Raw genomic sequence first — 18992 nt, forward strand, 5'->3', positions numbered from 1 at the left:
ACTCCCAAGTCAGCCCTACAACCTGCCTCAGCTTCCTGAGCAGCTCAGCTCATAGGCTTGAGCAGCCATGTCCAGCTTATTGCTCCCAAGTGCTAGGATTATAAGTGGATACTACATGCTTAACTGTACTGCATCAAAAAGATAAAGTAACAACAATACAGAATTCAACCTACACATGGGTTTTAAATTTGAGTATTAATAATCAATATATACACTTCTTGTAAAAATACATATAGCACTGTATGATTATAGATTATGAATTAACAATTAAGCAAAATAATTAAAACATCTAATTCCCATATAACACTGATCATGTGCTAAGCTCTGCTGTAACAGAGATACATACACACATGCTCACACACACACACACACACACACACACACACAAAATCTTACTCATCACAAAGATCCTATGAGTTAGGTACAATTATTATCTCCATGTTGCTGACAAGGAAATTAAGACATAAAATGGTTGACAAACTAAGATTTCAACCAGGACATATGACTAAGCACAATGAACTTCATTGCAAGTACACAGTGTGGGTGAGCTATTCAACACTGTAGAGGGAGGAGCTTCACAATAGAGTCTAGTAACCAGGCAAGAGCTGTATGCCAGTCATTATTCATGTATCCTTCCCTAGGAAGATTACAACTTAACAACAGGGTCCCTCATGTCTTTTTTCTTAATTGTTGTTGCTGGAAGTTATGTGGTGTTGTTTTGTGTTTTGAGGCAATGGCCAAGGTAAATCATGGTGTTCCTTCTTTGTTAAATATGGGAGAGCTACACATGGGATGTTTCAGTGTTACCATGTTTTAGTATTCTTACTTAAAGTTCAAAGATAGGACAGCCTAAGCCCTAGTTCTCCACTGCCTTTTCAGAGATAGGAAACTTGAACCCTTGCAATCAGTTGCTATGAAGAAGTTGAAACCTATGAGAGGGAGAAGGTGAAAGACTATGTGCCTCTGCCAGGATGATATAAAAGAATCTCAATAATAAATCTCTTGGTTGGTAATGATTAGATGGTGTGGAAATGCTGTGCTAAACATTGTGACACAAGGCTAACCTTTGAGCCATACTGCCACCCTCTTCAGGAGTTCTAATGGTCCCACTTAGCTGAGTAGATACCACAGGTAAGTCTTCTGACTAATTACTTTACATCATAAAAAGAGGGAACGGGGGGGGGGGTAGTATAGGACCCTTACCTGAGCATCCAGCTGTTATGCCCAAGTTGCAGCTACCCTAAAGACAACTGAGGAGCTAATTCTGAGGTATACACAATAAGGGTCTTTATTATGAGTTCATGAGCAAGGTCTCTCACTGCTTCCATTGCAGTTGGTCAGAATGAGAGTCCAGAGTCTAGGGATGCCAGGCATTTATTTTTAATTACAGCAAGTTTGGGGGATTTCTATATGGGTCAGCAAGTAATATTTTAAAAACTTCATTTCTGGAATAATCTGCAGGAATCAAACACAGGGACAAAACCTCCTAACAAACAGGATTGGATAAGTTATCTACTCTCCATAGGATGTCTTAAGTTATCTATATGTAGCTTGATCCTGCTATTATAGCCTGACTTGCTGTTGCTAAGGGGTAGGGGGTGTCATAGGATGCTTGCTCAGAAGGACTATGTGATTTTCTTCTGGGAGCTGGGGTTTAACCCCTGGTCTTGCACAAAATAGAGTTTCTTAAAAAAAAAAATGGAGTGGTTGGGCTTTACACAGTCACCCTCCTAACAATTCTGCCTAATTGCATATGGTCTTTGGGAAAGGGCTAGAAGCTATTATTGGAAGATGGCACGAAAGAAGTTATTTTATCTGCACAGATATAGAAAAACCATCATTTCTCCTGGTAATGGCCTTCCAATATGGCTACTTTAAGATCTTCTATTTTCCTGCCCATATCCTTTACCCAATTTCTGTAAGTAAACCTAACAAACTCACAAGGTCATTAGAGTGAGCTTCAGTCACACATTGGTTGGTTTGGGAACCATAAGAGGGAAAAAGTAGATGTTCTTTACATCTCTGCCAAGGAAGGGATTTTAGTCACAAACATTAAAAAGGTATTTGCCTCTTGATATTCTTTGCCAACAGCACACTGCTGAAAGGTTTGTTACATCTGCCCTATACACAAAACTTTGACATGGACATCTCCCAAGGGAAATGTAAGTCCACATATAAACAGTCTGCTTCCTGTTATAGATGGTGGTTTTAGCCTCTCATTAATATATCCTTGAGTAATATTTCAAGACCTCAGATCTATGTGGTTGTGATTCACAGTCTCATTTCACTTGCATACACATTGAAACAACAAATTAAAGTCAATAAATATGTCAGCAAATACTTAAAGTAGCTTGAGTATTTGAATGAAGAATTCAGATTCAATTTTGGTAGTTAAGAATGTCCCACCTTTTCCTTTTGAAATTATAATCGTAGAACTTTCTAGCTAGATATTATCAGGAAAACAAACCAAAACCAAACCTTGTAGTCCCTAGTTACCAGGAGTGACTGTCCTAACCTGGTTTTCATCCCTATAACCATTCAGCAGCATCCATGGTATTGCTTTTATCTTTATATTGTAAGATATTACATAATTTCCCATTCCCTTTCCTCCCTCTACAGCCTCCCAGATACCCTTCTTTACCCTCTTTCAAATTCCCATGCCATCTTTTTGTACAAAATATAATCTGCTCAGTCTGGATATTGTTTCATGTATGTACATTTTCAGGGTTGAGCACGACACAACCAATTGGAATGCTCCTCCCTGGGAAAGACTCTTGCTCTGGGTTTTGGCATTTCCTAGTTGCCTATAGCTCTTTCTGTAGGGCTAAGGCCTTGTGGTCCTCCCCTGGTTCACCTTGGAATGTTGTATATTGTCATTCTTGTTCAGCTCATGTTTAGAGACATAGGCTCACAGAAAACTCCCTGGTTCACTGGTTATGATAAGATTTCCATGTTCTTTTCTGTAATGGCATGGATTATTTTAAAGATTAAGTGTTCTTAATGTAGCATGACAACCTGGATTATAACTTGGACAGAAAGGGGTCATTAAAGGAAAGAAATTAGACTGTAGAAAACCAGAACAGCTCCAGTCTACAGAATCATTTAATGTGGTTTCTCTTTCCTTTTCTGGAGAGTTGTTTTAAAAGGCATAGGTTAGTAACTACCAAGTCTTATGAATTGGTCAGGCTTGATGCTGGTTCATGCTTTGTACTCAACTGTAAGATTTTATCTTTTGTACTATTCCATCACCATTGTCCTGCTTGACCTAGTTTTCATTAGATGGGTATCAATGTCCCAACTTTATAATCATTTCTACAAGACCAGAGTCCAGCTTTTGTCCCTGTCATCTAGAGCAATGTTGACCTCATTATCATGGTATTTTAAGCCAGACATTCCTTTCTTGGATGTTATTGTACTGTATATTTGGCAACTATTCTGGTATATTTCTATACCAGAAAGTTTCTCAACTTTTCAAGAAGTAAAAATGCCACCAGATATCAACAATTGTCCTCCCAGGGGTGGGGACAATTTCACCTCTGGCAAATATATATAAAGATAGAGCTTATGAAAAGAGGTGGGTTTTTTCTATTCACTAGAAGTCTTGGATTTCTGATTTAAGATCTGAAGATTCCAAAATAGTGAACAAATGAAACCAAGAGGACACCCCATGCTGATCATATTAGGTAGTGGTTAGGCCACCTTTGCCAACTTCTTTGAGTCTTCATTGTATTCTAGTGTAGAGTGACTTTCTTTCTTTCTTTTTTTTTTTTAAGAAAAATATAGGTATTATTTTATTAATTCCTTGAGAAGTTCATAAATACAAAGAATGTGTGTTTAAGCCAATCAGTCTAATAAGGGTTACTCACATAGTCTAGGTGTGGAGCTGTACACAGGAAAGCAGTCAACCTACCAGACACACCATTAAACAAAAGGGATTCTCTCTTTCCAAGAAGCCATCATTTGATGATGGCTGCTCAGCTAGGGAGAAGAGGGTCACACTGGACTGTTAACTGGCTTGATCATGTGTAGGTCTTATACAGATAACCACAGCTGTTGTGAGTTCATGGGTATTGTGGTCTTATCAGCATGCATGAGATAGACCTAGGCCCTCTGCACATATGTAACAGCTATGCAGCTTGGTCTTTGTGTAGATTTAATAGAAGATAAAGTTGGAAACTGCCTTAAACAGATTGGCACAGGAGACAAACTTCTAAACAGAACATCAATTGGTCAGGCACTAAGATCAATAATTAATAAATGTGACCTCATAAAACTGAGAAGCTTTGGCAATGCTAAGGACACCATCAAAGGACAAAACAGCAGCATACAGAATGGGCAAGAATCTTCATCAAGCCTACATCCAACAGAGGATTAATACCCAAAATATATAAAGAACTAAAAAAAAAACTATACATCAATAAACCAAATAATCCAATTTAAAAATGGAGTACAGAGCTAAACAGAGAATTCTCAACAGAGGACACTCTTATGGCTGAGAAGCCCTTAGAAAAATGTTCAATGCCCTTAGTCATCAGGGAAATGCACTCTAAGATTCCATTTTACACTCGTCTGGATGGTTGAGATCAAAAATTCAGGTGACAGCACATGCTGGCGAGGATGTAGAGCAAGGGGAACACTTCTCTATTGCTGGAGAAATGCAAACTTGTACAACCACTTTGGAAATCAATTTGGTGGCTTCTCAGAAAATTGGGAATTGTTTTACCCCAATACCCAGCTATACTACTTCTGAGCATATACCCAATGTCTTTCTATACCATAAAGATACTTGCTCAATTATATTTATCCAAATGTTTTCTAATGGCAAATATTTATTTTAAAAAATCCTTCAAGAAGTAGTAAAAGATCTGGCAGTGCGTGTATAGTGGAGGATTGCAAATTCGATCATCAATGGGAGGAGAGGACCTCGGCCCTGTGAAGGTTCTGTGCCCCAGTGTGGGGGAATGCCAGGGCCAATAAGCAGGAGAGGGTGGGGTGGCAGGCATGGGGAGTGGGGAGGCAGCTGGGGTTTGTTTTTGTTGTTTTAGTTTGTTTCTTTGTTTTTTAGAGGGGAAACTGGGAAGGGAGAAATTTACATGTAAATAAAGAAAATATCTAATAAAAATTAAAAAAAAAAAGAATGGGAGGAGGGGGCAAACTGCCCCATTAAAAAAAAAAAGAAAGAAATAGTAAAAGAAAACATGGCGTTTTTGGTAAAAGAAAAAAAGAATTAATCAGCAGTTGATGTGTGCTTCAAAGAGTATTAAGGGCAATTTCTAAGAATCAAGGGAGATAATTGTGTAAATAAACTCAGTTCCTTAAGGATGGCTATACAGCAACTTTCAAAGATGGAGCTGTCCTTACAACATTTCCTAAACTATTTGATCATGAAGACCTTTGTAAGACTACCTTCAGAACATAAGTTTAATAAATACGGTCATGAGACAATTTCACAAGATTCCAAAAGAGCTAAAGTATAAATTTCAAAGAAAAAGATTGCATTGATCTTTTTAAAAGACTGAATTGATCTTTAAAGCACTCTAAAATAAGGAAATAATTTGTATTTAAATTTCAGCCACTAATTTGTAGCATGAGCTCATGTCTATGATTAGATACTACATACTAGTGGGTAAAAGTAAGAGAAAAATCAGGAAGGTGATAAAATTTAAATGGCTATTAAATCGTCTGTCATTTCAAAGCACAGGAGAATTCCTATCTGCTGAAGGTGTTTTCTTTGAGGTAAAATGTGCATGTGCATTGATATCTAGTATAGTATTTAACTTCACAGGATAATTTAGGAAAGATTAGGACTGAAAATTCATAGCTTCCTGGAGCACAAAGGAGCTACCTAATTTGATCATTTTGCATTATAAGTGAAAACTGTCACAGCTGAAATTTCTGAGTGTCCTAGATAAGTGGTCTAGAATCACTCCGGAGCTGAATGGTAAGTAACTGTAGATTTCGTTTTTCACTTACCAGAAAAGTCTTCTCTGCTAGATGTCCTGAAGGACCCCACAAGGAGTCTCCCTCTACAGGATGAGTCAGGCTGAATTCTAATGTTTCTGGTCAACAGCCCAACCTCAGCAGCCAAACGAATCTGTTGACCATCCTCCATGATGTGGGCACTTCCTAGAGAAACAGGAGTCAAGGGAAGCAAACTTCAACTGTCCATCTTGGAAATTGCAAGCTGGGGACCCAGTGTACCTCACAAGTGACATTTTTCCTTCCTGTTAGAAGTCTTCCTAACATGAAAGCCAGCGTTTCCTCCGGGCACACTCCACAGATGTCAGCTGAGAAATGAAAAACCTGTTCACTTGTCCCTCTTTGGGATCAAAGAGAATGTTTGAGCAATGATTCATTTCTTTTCAATAAACTCTGGGTACTAGTACAGGCCACTGGTTCAGAGATTTGTCCAGTTAGTAGGGTCTCAACCTCCTTCTTTCCATGCATCAGTATCAGGCTGTAACATTTGGCTGTACATTGTCCACATACCTCCACCATGGGAATAAAAAATCCTAAGTCAGAAGAGGCAGTGGCAGAGCATAAACAGCACTGTTAGAGACTGAATGGAATAGAAAAAGGTGATGCTAAGCAAAGGAACTCCCTTTCGTGATGAGACTTCTTCCATCTACCTGGACCTCCACTGATATTTCAGGGTGACTTTAACTGGACAGGGTTACTAAAGATTTCTCTGAAAGATTTTACACTGAAAAAACTAAACATGGTAATTGAAGCCTGCAGTCTGCTAAATAGAGGCTGAGGCAGGGGAATGAATGGATCCTAGAAATTTAACAGAAAAACTTCATCTCAACAATAATAGAGAGGGGAAGAGGAGGCATTAGACCTGAAGCTATAACTTAGAAATAACTTTAGGTGGAGTGCTCTGAACCTGGGGCTCAGGTGAGATCCCCATTTTCTCTCCGGTGACTGTCTAAGGCAGGACCATCCAGGAGCACACAGGCCTCAGAAGCAGCAGAACAGCTGGGACAGGGTCCTTCCTGCCTCCATCAGTACCCAGGATGTGGGGATGATCAGCAGTCCTCTGTGCACCTTTCCTGCCAGGGAAGAGCTTGGTTCCAGGGAGTACTCTGACCCCAGGACTCAGGTGAGATCACATAGTCCACAGCCCTCTGTGCATAGGTCTTACCAGGAGACAGCTAGTCTCCCAGGAGTGCTGACACAAGCTTACAGACCCACAGGAGGAACAAGCTCCAGCTGGAGACAGCAAGAACATCTAACACCAGACATTACCGGATGTCAAAAGGCAAATGAAAGAATCTTACCAACAAAAACCAAGACTACTTGGCTTCATCAGAACCCAGTACTCCCACCACAGCAAGTCCTGGATACCCAACACATGAGAAAAGCAAGATTCAGATTTAAAATCACATCTCATGATGCTGTTAGAGGATTTTAAGAAGGATATGAATAACTCCCTTAAAAAAAAAAAAAAAACAGGAGAACACAGGTAAACCGGTAGAAGTCCTTAAAGGGGAAACACAAAATTCCCTTAAAGAATTACAGGAAAACACAACCAAACACATGAAGGAATTGAACGAAACCATCAAGGATCTAAAAATGGAAATAGAAACAATAAAGAAATCACAAAGGGAGACAACCCTGGAGATAGAAAACCTAGGAAAGAGGTCAGGAGAAAGAGATGCAAGCATCACTAACAGAATATAAGAGAAAGAAAAGAGAATCTCAAGGGCAGAAGATACCATAGAAAACATTGACACAACAATCAAAGAAAATGCAAAATGCAAAAAGATCCTAACCCAAAACATCCAAGAAATCCAGGACACAATGAGAAGACCAAACCTAAGGGTAATAGGTATAGAAGAGAGTGAAGATGCCCAAATTAAAAGGCCAGTAAATATCTTCAACAAAATTATACAAGAAAATGTCCCTAATCTAAAGAAAGAGATGTCCATGAACATACAAGAAGCCTACAGAACTCCAAATAGCTTGGACTAGAAAAGAAATTCCTTTCCTCCCATCTCATAATAAGCAAAACACCAAATACACAGACAAAGAAAGATTATTAAAAACAGTAAGGGAAAAAGGTCAAGTAACATAGAAAGGCAGAACTATCAGAATTATACCAGACTTCTTGCCAGACTGAAAGCTAGAAGATCTTGGGCAGATGTCATACATACCCAAAGAGAACAAAAATGCCAGCCCAGGTTACTATACCCAGCAAAAGTCTCAATTACCATAGATAGAGGAACCAAGGTATTCCATGACAAAACCAAATTTACACAATATCTTTCCACAAATTCAGCCCTTCAAAGGATAATAAATGGAAAAACTCCAACACAAGGATGGAAACTACACCCTAGAAAAAGCAAGAAAGTAATCAACAATGTTTTCAACAGAACTGAAAGAAGATAGCCACATGAACAGAATTCCAACTTTAACAACAAAAATAACAGGAAGCAACAATTACTTTTCCTTAATATCTATTAATATCAATGGACTCAATTCCCCAATAAAAAGACATAGACTAACAGACTGGGTACATAAATGGGACCCAACATTTTGTTGCATACAGGAAACTCACCTCAGTGCCAAACATACACTACCTCAGAGTAAAAGTCTAGAAAACAATTTTCCAAGCAAATGGTCCCAAGAAACAAGCTGGAGTAGCAGTTCTGATATTGAATAAAATCAACTTTCAACCTAAAGTTATCAAAAAAGATGAGGGACACTTCATACTCATCAAAGGTAAAATCTACCAAGATGAACTCTCAATTCTGAACATCTATGCTCCAAATGCAAGGTCATCCCCATTCATAAAGGAAACTAACTTGATCAAAGTTCAAAGCACACATTGCACTACACACAATAGTAGTGGGAGACTTCAACACCACACTCTCATCAATGGACAGATCATGGAAATAGAAACTAAACAGAGACACAGTAAAACTAACAAAAGTTATGAAACAAATGTATTTAACAGATATCTATAAAACATTTTATCCTAAAACAAAGAGATATACCTTCTTCTCAGCACCTCATGGTACCTTCTCCAAAACTGACCATATAATTTGTAACAAAGCAGGCCTCGACAGATACAACAAGACTGAAATAATCCTATGCATCCTATCATATCACCAAAGACTAAGACTGGTCCTCAATAACAACATAAACAAATAGAAAGTGCACATCCACGTGGAAGCTGAGCAACAGTCCACTCAGTGATAACTTGGTCAATGAAGAAATAAAGAAAGATATTAATGACTTTTTTAGTGTTTAATGAAAATGAAGCTACAACATACACAATCTTATGAGACACAATGAAAGCAGTCCTAAAAGGAAAATTCACAATTCTGAGTACCCCTAAAAAGAAACTAGAGAGAGCATGCACTAGCAGTTTGACAGCACATCTGAAAACTCTAGGACAAAAAGAAGCAAATTCACCCAAGAAGAATAGACAGCAGGAAATAATCAAACTCAGGGCTGAAACCAACCAAGTAGAAACAAAAAGAAGTATACAAAGAATCAACTAGACCAGGATTTTTTTCTTTGAAAAAATCAAGAAAACAGATAAAACCTTACCCAGACTAAGTGGAACACACAAAGACAGTATCCTAATTAACAAAATCAGAAATAAAAAGGGAGATATCACAACAAAAAAAATGAGGAAATTTAAAAAAAAAAATCATAGGATCCTACTACAAAAAACTTGAAAACCTGGATGAAATAGACAATTTTCTAGGCAGATACCAGGTACCAAAGTTAAATCAAGATCTCCCATATCCCCAAAAGAAATAGAAACAGTAATTAATAGTCTCCCAACCAAAAAAGAGCCCAGGACCACATGGGTTTAGTGCAGAGTTCTAATCAGACCTTCAAGGAAGACCTAATACCAATACTCCTCAAACTATTCCACAAAATAGAAACAAAAAGTACTCTATTCAATTTGTTCTATGAAGTCACAATTACTCTGATACCTAAACCACACAAAGACCCAACAAAGAAAAGAAAAAACTTCAGACCAATTTCCCTTATGAATATTGATGCAAAAATACTCAATAAAATTCTTGCAAACCGAATCCAAGAACTTATCAAAATAATCATCCATCATGATCAAGTAGGCTTTATCCCAGGGATGAAGAGATGGTTCAATATATGGAAATCCATCAACATAATCCACTATATAAACAAACTCGAAGAAATAAAACACATGATCATCTCATTAGATGCTGAAAAAGCATTTGATCCAACATCCTTTCATGATAAAAGTCTTGGAAAGATCAGGAGTTCAAAGGTCATACCTAAACATAGTAATAGCAATACACAGCAAACCAGTAGCCAACATCAAACTAAATGGAGAGAAACTTGAAGCAATCCCACTAAAATCAGGAACTAAACAAGGCTGTCTACTCTCTCCCTACCTATTCAATATTGTACTTGAAGTCCTAGCTAGAGCAATTAGAAAACAAAAGGAGATCAAAGGGATACAAATTAGAAAAGAAGAAGTCAAATTATCACTATTTGCAGATGACATGAGAGTAAACTTAAATGACGTGAAAAATTCTACCAGAGAACTTCTCCAGTTGATAAACAACTTCAGCAAAGTGGCTGGATATAAAATTAACTCAAACAAATCAGTGGCCTTCCTCTACACAAAGGATAAACAGGTTGAGAAAGAAATTATGGAAACAACACTGTAGACAATAGTCACAAATAAAATAAAAAGCTTTGGTGTCACTATAAGCATATGAAAGATCTGTATGACAAGAATTTCAAGTCTCTGAAGAAAGAAGTTGAAGATCTCAGAAGATGGAAAGATCTCCCATGTTCATGGATTGTCAGGATTAATATGGTAAAAATGGCCATCTTGCCAAAAGCAATCTACAGATTCAATGCAACCTCCATCAAAATTCCAACTCAATTCTTCAGAGTTAGAAAAAGCAATCTGCATATTCATTTGGAATAAAAAAAAAAAAAGAAAAAATCCTAGGATAGCAAAAACTATTCTCAACAATAAAAGAACTTCTAGTGAAATCACCATCCCAGACCTCAAGCTGTACTACAGAGCAACTGTGATAAAAACTGCATGGTATTGGTACAGTGAAAGGCAAGTAGATCAAGAGAATAGAACTGAAGACCCAGAAATGATCTTACATACGGTCACTAGATCTTTGACAAAGGAGCTAAAACCATCCAGTGGAAAAAAAAGACAGCATTTTCAACAAATGGTACTGGCTCAACTGGCAGTTAGCATGTAGAAGAATGCAAATTGACCCATTCTTATATCCTTGTACAAAGCTTAAGTCCAAGTAGATCAAGGACTTCTACATAAAACCAGATATACTAAATCTAATAGAAGAGAAAGTGGGGAAGAGCCACAAGTACATGGGCACAGGGGAAATTTTCCTGAACAGAACACCAATAGCTTATGCTCTAAGCTATTGACAAATGGGACTTCATAAAATTACAAAGCTTCTGTAAGGCAAAGGACACTGTCAATAGGACAAAATGGCAGCCAACAGATTGGGAAAAAATCTTTACCAATCCTACAACCAATAGATGCCTAATATCCAATATATATAAAGAGCTCAAGAAGTTAGACTCCAGAGAACCAAATAACCCTATTAAAAACGGGGTACAGAGCTAAACAAAGAATTCTCAACTGAGGAATACCAAGTGCTTGAGAAGTACCTAAAGAAATTTTCACCATCCTTAGTCATTATGGAAATGAAAATCAAAAAACCCTAAGATTGCACCTCACACCAGTCAGAATGACTAAGATCAAAAACTTAGATGATAGTAGATGCTGGCATGATTGTAAAGAGGAACACTCCTTCATTGCTGGTGAAATTGCAAGGTGGTACAACCACTCTGGAAATCATTTTGGCGATTCCTCAGAAAATTGGATATAGTACTACCAGAGAACCCAGCAATACCACTCCTGGGCATATACCCAGAAGATGCTCCAACATGCAGTAAGAGCACATACTCCACTATCTTCATAGCTGCCTTATTTATAATAGCCAGAAGTTAGAAAGAACCCAGATGTCCCCCAACAGAAGAATGGACACAGAAAATGTGGTACATTTACACAATGGAGTACTACTCAGCATTGTTTCATAAAAACAACGAATTTAGGAAATTCTTAGACAAATGCATAGATTTGGAGAATATCACCCTGAGTGAGATAACCTAATCACAAAAGAACCCACATGCTATGAACTCACTGATAGGTGGATATTAGGAACAACAATATGAACTAACCAGTACCCTCAGAGCTCCCAGGGATTAAACCACCAACCAAAGAGTATATACATGGTGGGACTCATGGCTCCAACTGCGTATGTAGCAGAGGATGGCCTAGTCAGTCATCAGTGGGAGGAAAGGCCCTTGGTCCTGTGAATGCTCTATGGCCTAGTGTAGGGGAATGCCAGGGGCAGGAAGCATGAAAGGGTGGGTTGGTGAGCAGGGAGAGTGGGGAAGGAATAGGGGGTATTTGGGAGGGGAAACCAGGAAAGAGGAGAACATTTGAATTGTAAATAAAATATCTAATAAAAATATCTAAAAAAGAAATAACTTTAGACAGTCTTTGTGAACATTTATACTTCCCCTCTCACATATCAGATTAAAAAAAAAAAACAATTCTCTGGCCCATCTATTTTGCATTGGTTATAGCTCCTGAGCTAAACTTATTTCTTACATGATACAGGAGGGTAGTTTACCTTAATGAATTAGTTCTATACACTACTAACTACCTGGCTTTCTTTAACTAATAAATTTATTTTATGTATATGAGTGCTCTATCTGCATGCATACTTGCATGCTAGAAAGAAGGCATCAGAGATCATATTATAGATGGTTGTGAGCCAACATGTAGTTGCTTGGAATTGATCTCAATAGTTCTGGAAGAGCGGCCACTTTTTTGGACCTCTAAGCCATCTCTCTAACCCTGTCACTATCTGCCTTTACAAAAACATATCTGAGCTTTTGTTTCTTTTGTGTTTTTTAGTCACCTTAGTAAACAGCATACATATAAACTACATTTTGTGTGAAGAATACATTTCTATACTAAGTAAAGTTATTATTTACACTATCCATTGTATTCCAAGGTACTGTAGGATTCAATGTGCCACGAAATAAACTAGATGCTTCCTGCCAAAAGGTTTTGATCTTAACCACAAACAATCTACTGGTTTTTAAAGATTTTTAACTCTCTTCTTAGACTAGCCAACATGAATGATAGGCTGTCTCATAAAACATCTAAATGTTATTTTGAAAGTTAACAATATGCTAAGTATGATGGCACACACTTTAATCCCAGCACCAGTGTGGCAGAGACAGGTGAATCTCTTCAGTTTGAGGGCAGCCTAGTAGACATAGCAAGTTTTATGACAGCTGGAACTATATAATGAGATTCTGTCCCAATAAATATAATACAAATTAAGAGTAAGCCAGGCATAAAGGCATGGGGCATCTATCTATGTATCCAGTACCTATCATCTCAGTACTGGATAGCTAAGGTAGGAGAATCAATTTGAGTTGCAAGCTTGAAGTGCTTAGTCAGACCCTGTCTCAAGCAAACAATAAAAGGCAGAAGGAAGAAAAAGAGAGAGAAAGGAAAGAAGGGAGAGAGAAAGAAAAGAAGGAAGGACGGAAAAGAGAAAAAGGAAGGTTGAGAGGGAAGGAGGGATAAAAGAAGGAAAAGGAATGAAGAGAGGGAGGAAGGAAGAGAAGAAGAGAAGGACAAAGGGAGGAAGAGAGGAAGGGACAAAGGGAGGGAGGGAAGGAGGGGGGATGGAAAGAAGGAAGGAAGGAAAAATGAAGGAGGTAAAAGGGAGGGAGGAAGGGAGGAAGAAGAGAAGGAGGAAGAGAGGGAAGAAAGTCAGGGAAAATGAAGTGAGCAGAGTGGAGGCGAAGAAAGAAAATGTGAGAAGGGTTTCTAAGACAAGTGCAGGACAGCAATCAGGTGGCCTCCTTCAGTTCTTAATGTCAATCAAGGCAATATGCCTGGGCAGGCTACCAAGCAGGCTGTTTATGGTGTACCCATGAAGCATACACTAAATCAAAGCCATACCTATGTGCCTGTGCTTTAGACGTTCATAGATTCTGATGTGATGGTCCTTGACTTCCTTCACAGTGAGGACCTCTACCTCATGAGGCTCGTAAGAAGAAGAGCTGAGGACGATTTTGTCATGGGGCTGCCAATCCACTGCATCATGTACTATAATCCTGTAAATTCAGAAAGCAGATGTTAGATATACTCATAAAACAACAGAGATCATCAAGTAACCCTAGAGAGAGTACAGCCCACATCAGCATCAGCATACTTCACCACAGAAACTAAGAGGGAACACAACAAACCCGAGGAAAAAAGCTTTCGTTGTACATAAGCCCTTGTATACTGAAGAAATAACGGAGTTCACAAAGTTTTTGCTTTGCAAGCATGAAAACCTTAATTCGATCGCTAGAAACCACATTTTTATTTTGAGAGTAAACAATATGTTAAATATGATGGTACACACCTTTAATCCCAACCCCAGGGAGGCAGAGGCAGGTGGATACGTGTAATCCCAGTAATTTGGCAGAGTTTAATAATCATATCTTCATGTGCTTTTGCTAAGAGCTGTCTCTTTTCTTCACTGAGAAACAATTTGAATAATAAAGATATTTCCAAAGGGATCTTTTTTCATGTTCTCTGAAGATGCATTTACCTTTTTTGGACAATATATACAGAAAGGCTAATATCTTAGACAGATAAAACTGTGAGTCTGTAGAATTCTAGTTCCATCTGTACTACCTCCAAAAGCAACTTAGTAGTTCCCTTTGTATCCTCAATGAAGAATATTTCTATGGCCCTCTGATTTGTATTGTATGGAGTAGCAGGTATGTATTACACCAGTGTGCTATTTAAAGCATTGTGCTTTTTCTCTCTCAATGAATCAAGGGGAGCTTTGAACATTTCCCGAGACTCACAGTAAATTAATTTTCTCTTCAATCCATCATTGCTCTGTAACTTTTTTTTAGTGAATATAACTGTTTTTTTTTTCTCCAGTAACAATCCTTGCTTATTTCTACACTACAAGTTCACTTTGTGGACTTTTACCTAATACCAATTTTACTATGTCACTTTAGTCAACTCCCCAAACTCACTGACAATACATTCTCTACTATATGTAAATGTTCGTCTGGGTAACAGGGGCTGGACAAGACATCAGGTATGCAGCATACATTGACAAGGCTACTAATAAATGACAGGTATTATAGATCCTCATGATATCTTAGCTGTGCCTTCATTTCCAATATCAGAGAAGATTCATTAGCAGAATAGAACAAATATAATTTTAAAAGGGAAAAGAAGGGCTGGGCTTGTAGTTCAGTTGGTAGTTTCCATATTCCAGCTCCAGTTTGCCACCACTATCACTAACAACCAACTCAAAAAAAAAATAATTTAATGACTTAAGGAGGAAAAGTATTAATTGTATTCTAGTTTTCTGTATAACACTAATGAAACTCATGTTATAGAAAAGAGGGTAAGCTCTACTGTTTTCTGAGAAAAATATACCAATCAACTAGTTTCAAATAAAAAAAATGAAATTTTAATTATAACAGTAGAAGGCTCCTGAAAAATCATGTTTTTAATATCTGGAAAAACATCTGCACCATTCTTTTTATTTCTGCATTAATATTTGACCTTGCTTAGGGAAAATATAATGCTTGCCTGTCCAGAGAACACCAATCAGGTGATGAAGAACAAGAGTTTTATAAATTTTATTTAATAGTTTTCAACTATGCATAAAACATTCTTATGTATATACCTATACTTTCAATGAATAAAGCTAGACACTAATGGAGAATCACAGTGAAAGTAGCTATGTTTGGCCAGCCTCAAAATATACAAGTTCCCTCAAGAATCAAGCATAGCCACAGATTCTGAACTCTAGAAATACTGACTATTCCATTCCTAATTCCTGTATTAACACTCTTCATCAATGACATTGGAATGCAATGGGAATTTTCAGAGGTGTATAGGCTGCTGGGTCCTGAAGAAGCCACATTCCATAATGAGGTGTAAATAACATGAGCAACCACAGTATATGTTTTTTTGCCTATCAGGCAGGCCTCCTTTCTCCCTCATCCTGGGAAAATGTTCACCTTCTGAAACTCTTGTTCTTTCCTATACTGTGCCCCTTTAATAGCTCTAGTAGGACCCTCAGCATAGGCTATGTATGTTTGTATAACTTTCTTCCCAGATGGAGTGAACACAAGGATTGGACAACACCCTCTCTGGATTGGGAACTTGGAGAAAGGACAATCACTCAGACTATGCGCAGCCTATAGCAGTGGGAGAATTTATTCTTCAGTATAAAAAAAATGGGGTCAAAATAGAGATGTGTAGAAATGTGGGGACAGAAGAGAGGGTCTGGATTGGCACCAGTCCAAAATACATCAAGAAATATTCATTTTACCTCTCTAACAGGAGTTTGATTGCCTATCAGCTTCCCCGTCTCGGGGTTGACTTTGTGCCAGAAATTGAACTTAAAAAAATTCATATTCATTAATTCATTTAATTTGTATAATTATTATATTAGCTAGGCACTATTACTCTCATAATTACAGGAGAAGAAACTATGACTCAAGAGAGTAATTTACCAATGTCATAATTTAGTAAATCATAAGCTTATCTCAAGCCCTGTCTCTTTGCAGGGTACTTTTCTCCCCCTTCCTCTGAATGTCAAGTCTGTGACATCCATGGAAGAGTTGTGCATATGAGTTTAGGACATAGTGCTTCGCTATGCTTTTAAGAGTTTGTACATAAGATCAATAATTGTTAGAAAGTGGGAAAAGAGCCACCAACTCTATATCCGGATACAGAAACACAGCTGTGGTTAATAATAAATTTTGAATGATATGTAAATTAACTGAAATTCAACTTGAGGGCAAAATTCTTATATATTAGAAAATATATAGTTGGGCTAACAGGTTCTAACTTTAGAAAAGACATATACATTCAAGGAGCAGATATGAATTAGGTGCCATGGCTGTGCTTTTATTAGATGCTGCAGATTATACCAAACCCATAACAATCTTTCCTCCTCTTACATAGACAGAGAACACCCAGTGTAAATAGCTTAAATGTCATGCACTGAGAACCACATCAACATTTTGTGGCTATACTGGATGTGACTACCAGCAAATGCCAAGACAAAGGGATACAGAAACATTACTATTTATACAACATTTTATGTCTTAAATTATTTTCTACATATATTTTATAGTGTAAGATTAGAATTTTACACTATGAGATAATGTTGTGACTGTTTCGCTGATGAAGGAATTGAGTGCTAAATTAAGAGATAATAGTTGAATCTCCAAAGATAAGTAGAGTGAAGTGTAAGGATATACATCTGATACTCTTTTTGTCTGAGTTTGAAAGTATTAAAAATGCCACAGAAAGCCTTGTGCATAGTGCTTGGAAGAGAGAAAAAGTGATATGCTGTGCATATGATATCACAAAAGCATAGGAACCAACAGAACATATATTATCAATGCTGCATTAAAATTAAAGGCCTAGGTCCTGGAGACAGGGTAAACTAACAATTATTTGCTCTTTATTAAGTGATTTCTTTGTAGATGACAGACTGTAATCATAAACTACTCCAAACAATCCAAGACTGCTAAAGCAGCTGTTATAAAAAAGATGCAAGATAGTAAGAGTTAATGCAAGGATAAAAATGCATGGTGCACTGCCGGCAGAAATTCCAATTGGTATAGCTGTTGTAGAAAATAAGATAGAGGGGTTAGAGGGATGACTCTTCCATTAATAACAGAGTTCAGAACTCAGGTAATAAGCATTCTCATTATCTCCAATTCCAAGGGAAGTTGAGATAGAAGTACAGCTGGAACTTCATAGCATTTAGAACTTCATGTTCATACAGAGACGCTGACTTAAAGGAGTAGATGCAGAGTGACAAAGTAGGACCTCTACCACCTTCCTCTGGGAACTGTGCTCCAATTAAATAGAAATATGGACCTGCACATTATATATGTATGTGTGTGTGTGTGTATGTGTATATCCATACATATCACATATGTATCACATATACAAGTACTTCACATACACACAAAAATTTATAATGTTATATGTGATTTTATATATATATATGAAAAGGGATGGAAGAACCTTAAAAATTGAAAAGAATTATCATAGAAATCCCACCAGGACTAGTTATAGAAAGTGCAATCAGTGATTTAAAGCATGCTTGCACCTCTGTGTCATTAAGTCCCCTATTTACTACAGGCACCTGTCCACTAATATGTGTAGCAAAGGGCTGCCTTGTCTGGCCTCAGTGGGAGAGGATGCACCTAATCCTGTAGAGACTTGATGCCCCATGGTGAATGGGATACAGGGTGGGGTGCCCTCTCAGAGGTGAAGGGGAGGAGGGATGGGGAAAGAACTTTGTGAGGGGGGGATGTGAAGGGGTTCAGCATTTGGGATATAAATAAATAAAATAATTATTTTTAAGAAAGGAAAAGAAACAAGGAAGATATACATAGGAGAACAGGGTCAAGCTCTCACACAGAAGGAAGTGCTGCCATCTGAAGAGCGTAGACTAACATTATGCTACGTGAAAGAGTGAAACAGGCAGAAACACGCCATCTGATCTCATTTATGTATGAAACTTTAAGTGTGGATGGCAGTGAGGAGTAAAAAGTTCAGGGAACACATGCTAGGTCATGCTGATTTGGGCAAACATCTTATTCAAAAATTGCTGAGAACACAGACTTCATTCCTTTCTCACCACGAAGAGCAACAACAACAACAACGAAAGCATGTGAAATACTGCATACACTAATTTACTGTTTAGTCATTGCGTGGCATACAGGTTTTAAAACATAATTCCAAACACATTAAACATTCAATGATTTTCAGTTGAAAACAAACATTTGAAAAACAGGGTAGTAAGACAAAGAGACTGAATCTGAAGCCTTATGTAGTTTCTCAGACAGAGAGAGAG

At 37.7% G+C, this 18992-nt stretch overlaps 1 protein-coding gene across 1 annotated transcript in view; it reads right to left on the bottom strand.

The window, feature by feature from the left end:
• Positions 1-18992, bottom strand: part of Pkhd1 (PKHD1 ciliary IPT domain containing fibrocystin/polyductin) — a 480627-nt gene that overhangs the window by 124465 nt on the left and 337170 nt on the right. The window contains exons 56-57 of the mRNA XM_031366970.1: positions 14051-14205; positions 5974-6126 (exon numbers count right to left, since the gene is read on the bottom strand). Of these exons, the coding sequence (XP_031222830.1) occupies positions 5974-6126; positions 14051-14205 (308 nt within the window). The remainder of the gene's footprint in view (positions 1-5973; positions 6127-14050; positions 14206-18992) is intronic.

The sequence above is a fragment of the Mastomys coucha genome, unplaced genomic scaffold, assembly GCF_008632895.1.
Source record: "Mastomys coucha isolate ucsf_1 unplaced genomic scaffold, UCSF_Mcou_1 pScaffold14, whole genome shotgun sequence".
NCBI classification, from domain to species: domain Eukaryota; kingdom Metazoa; phylum Chordata; class Mammalia; order Rodentia; family Muridae; genus Mastomys; species Mastomys coucha.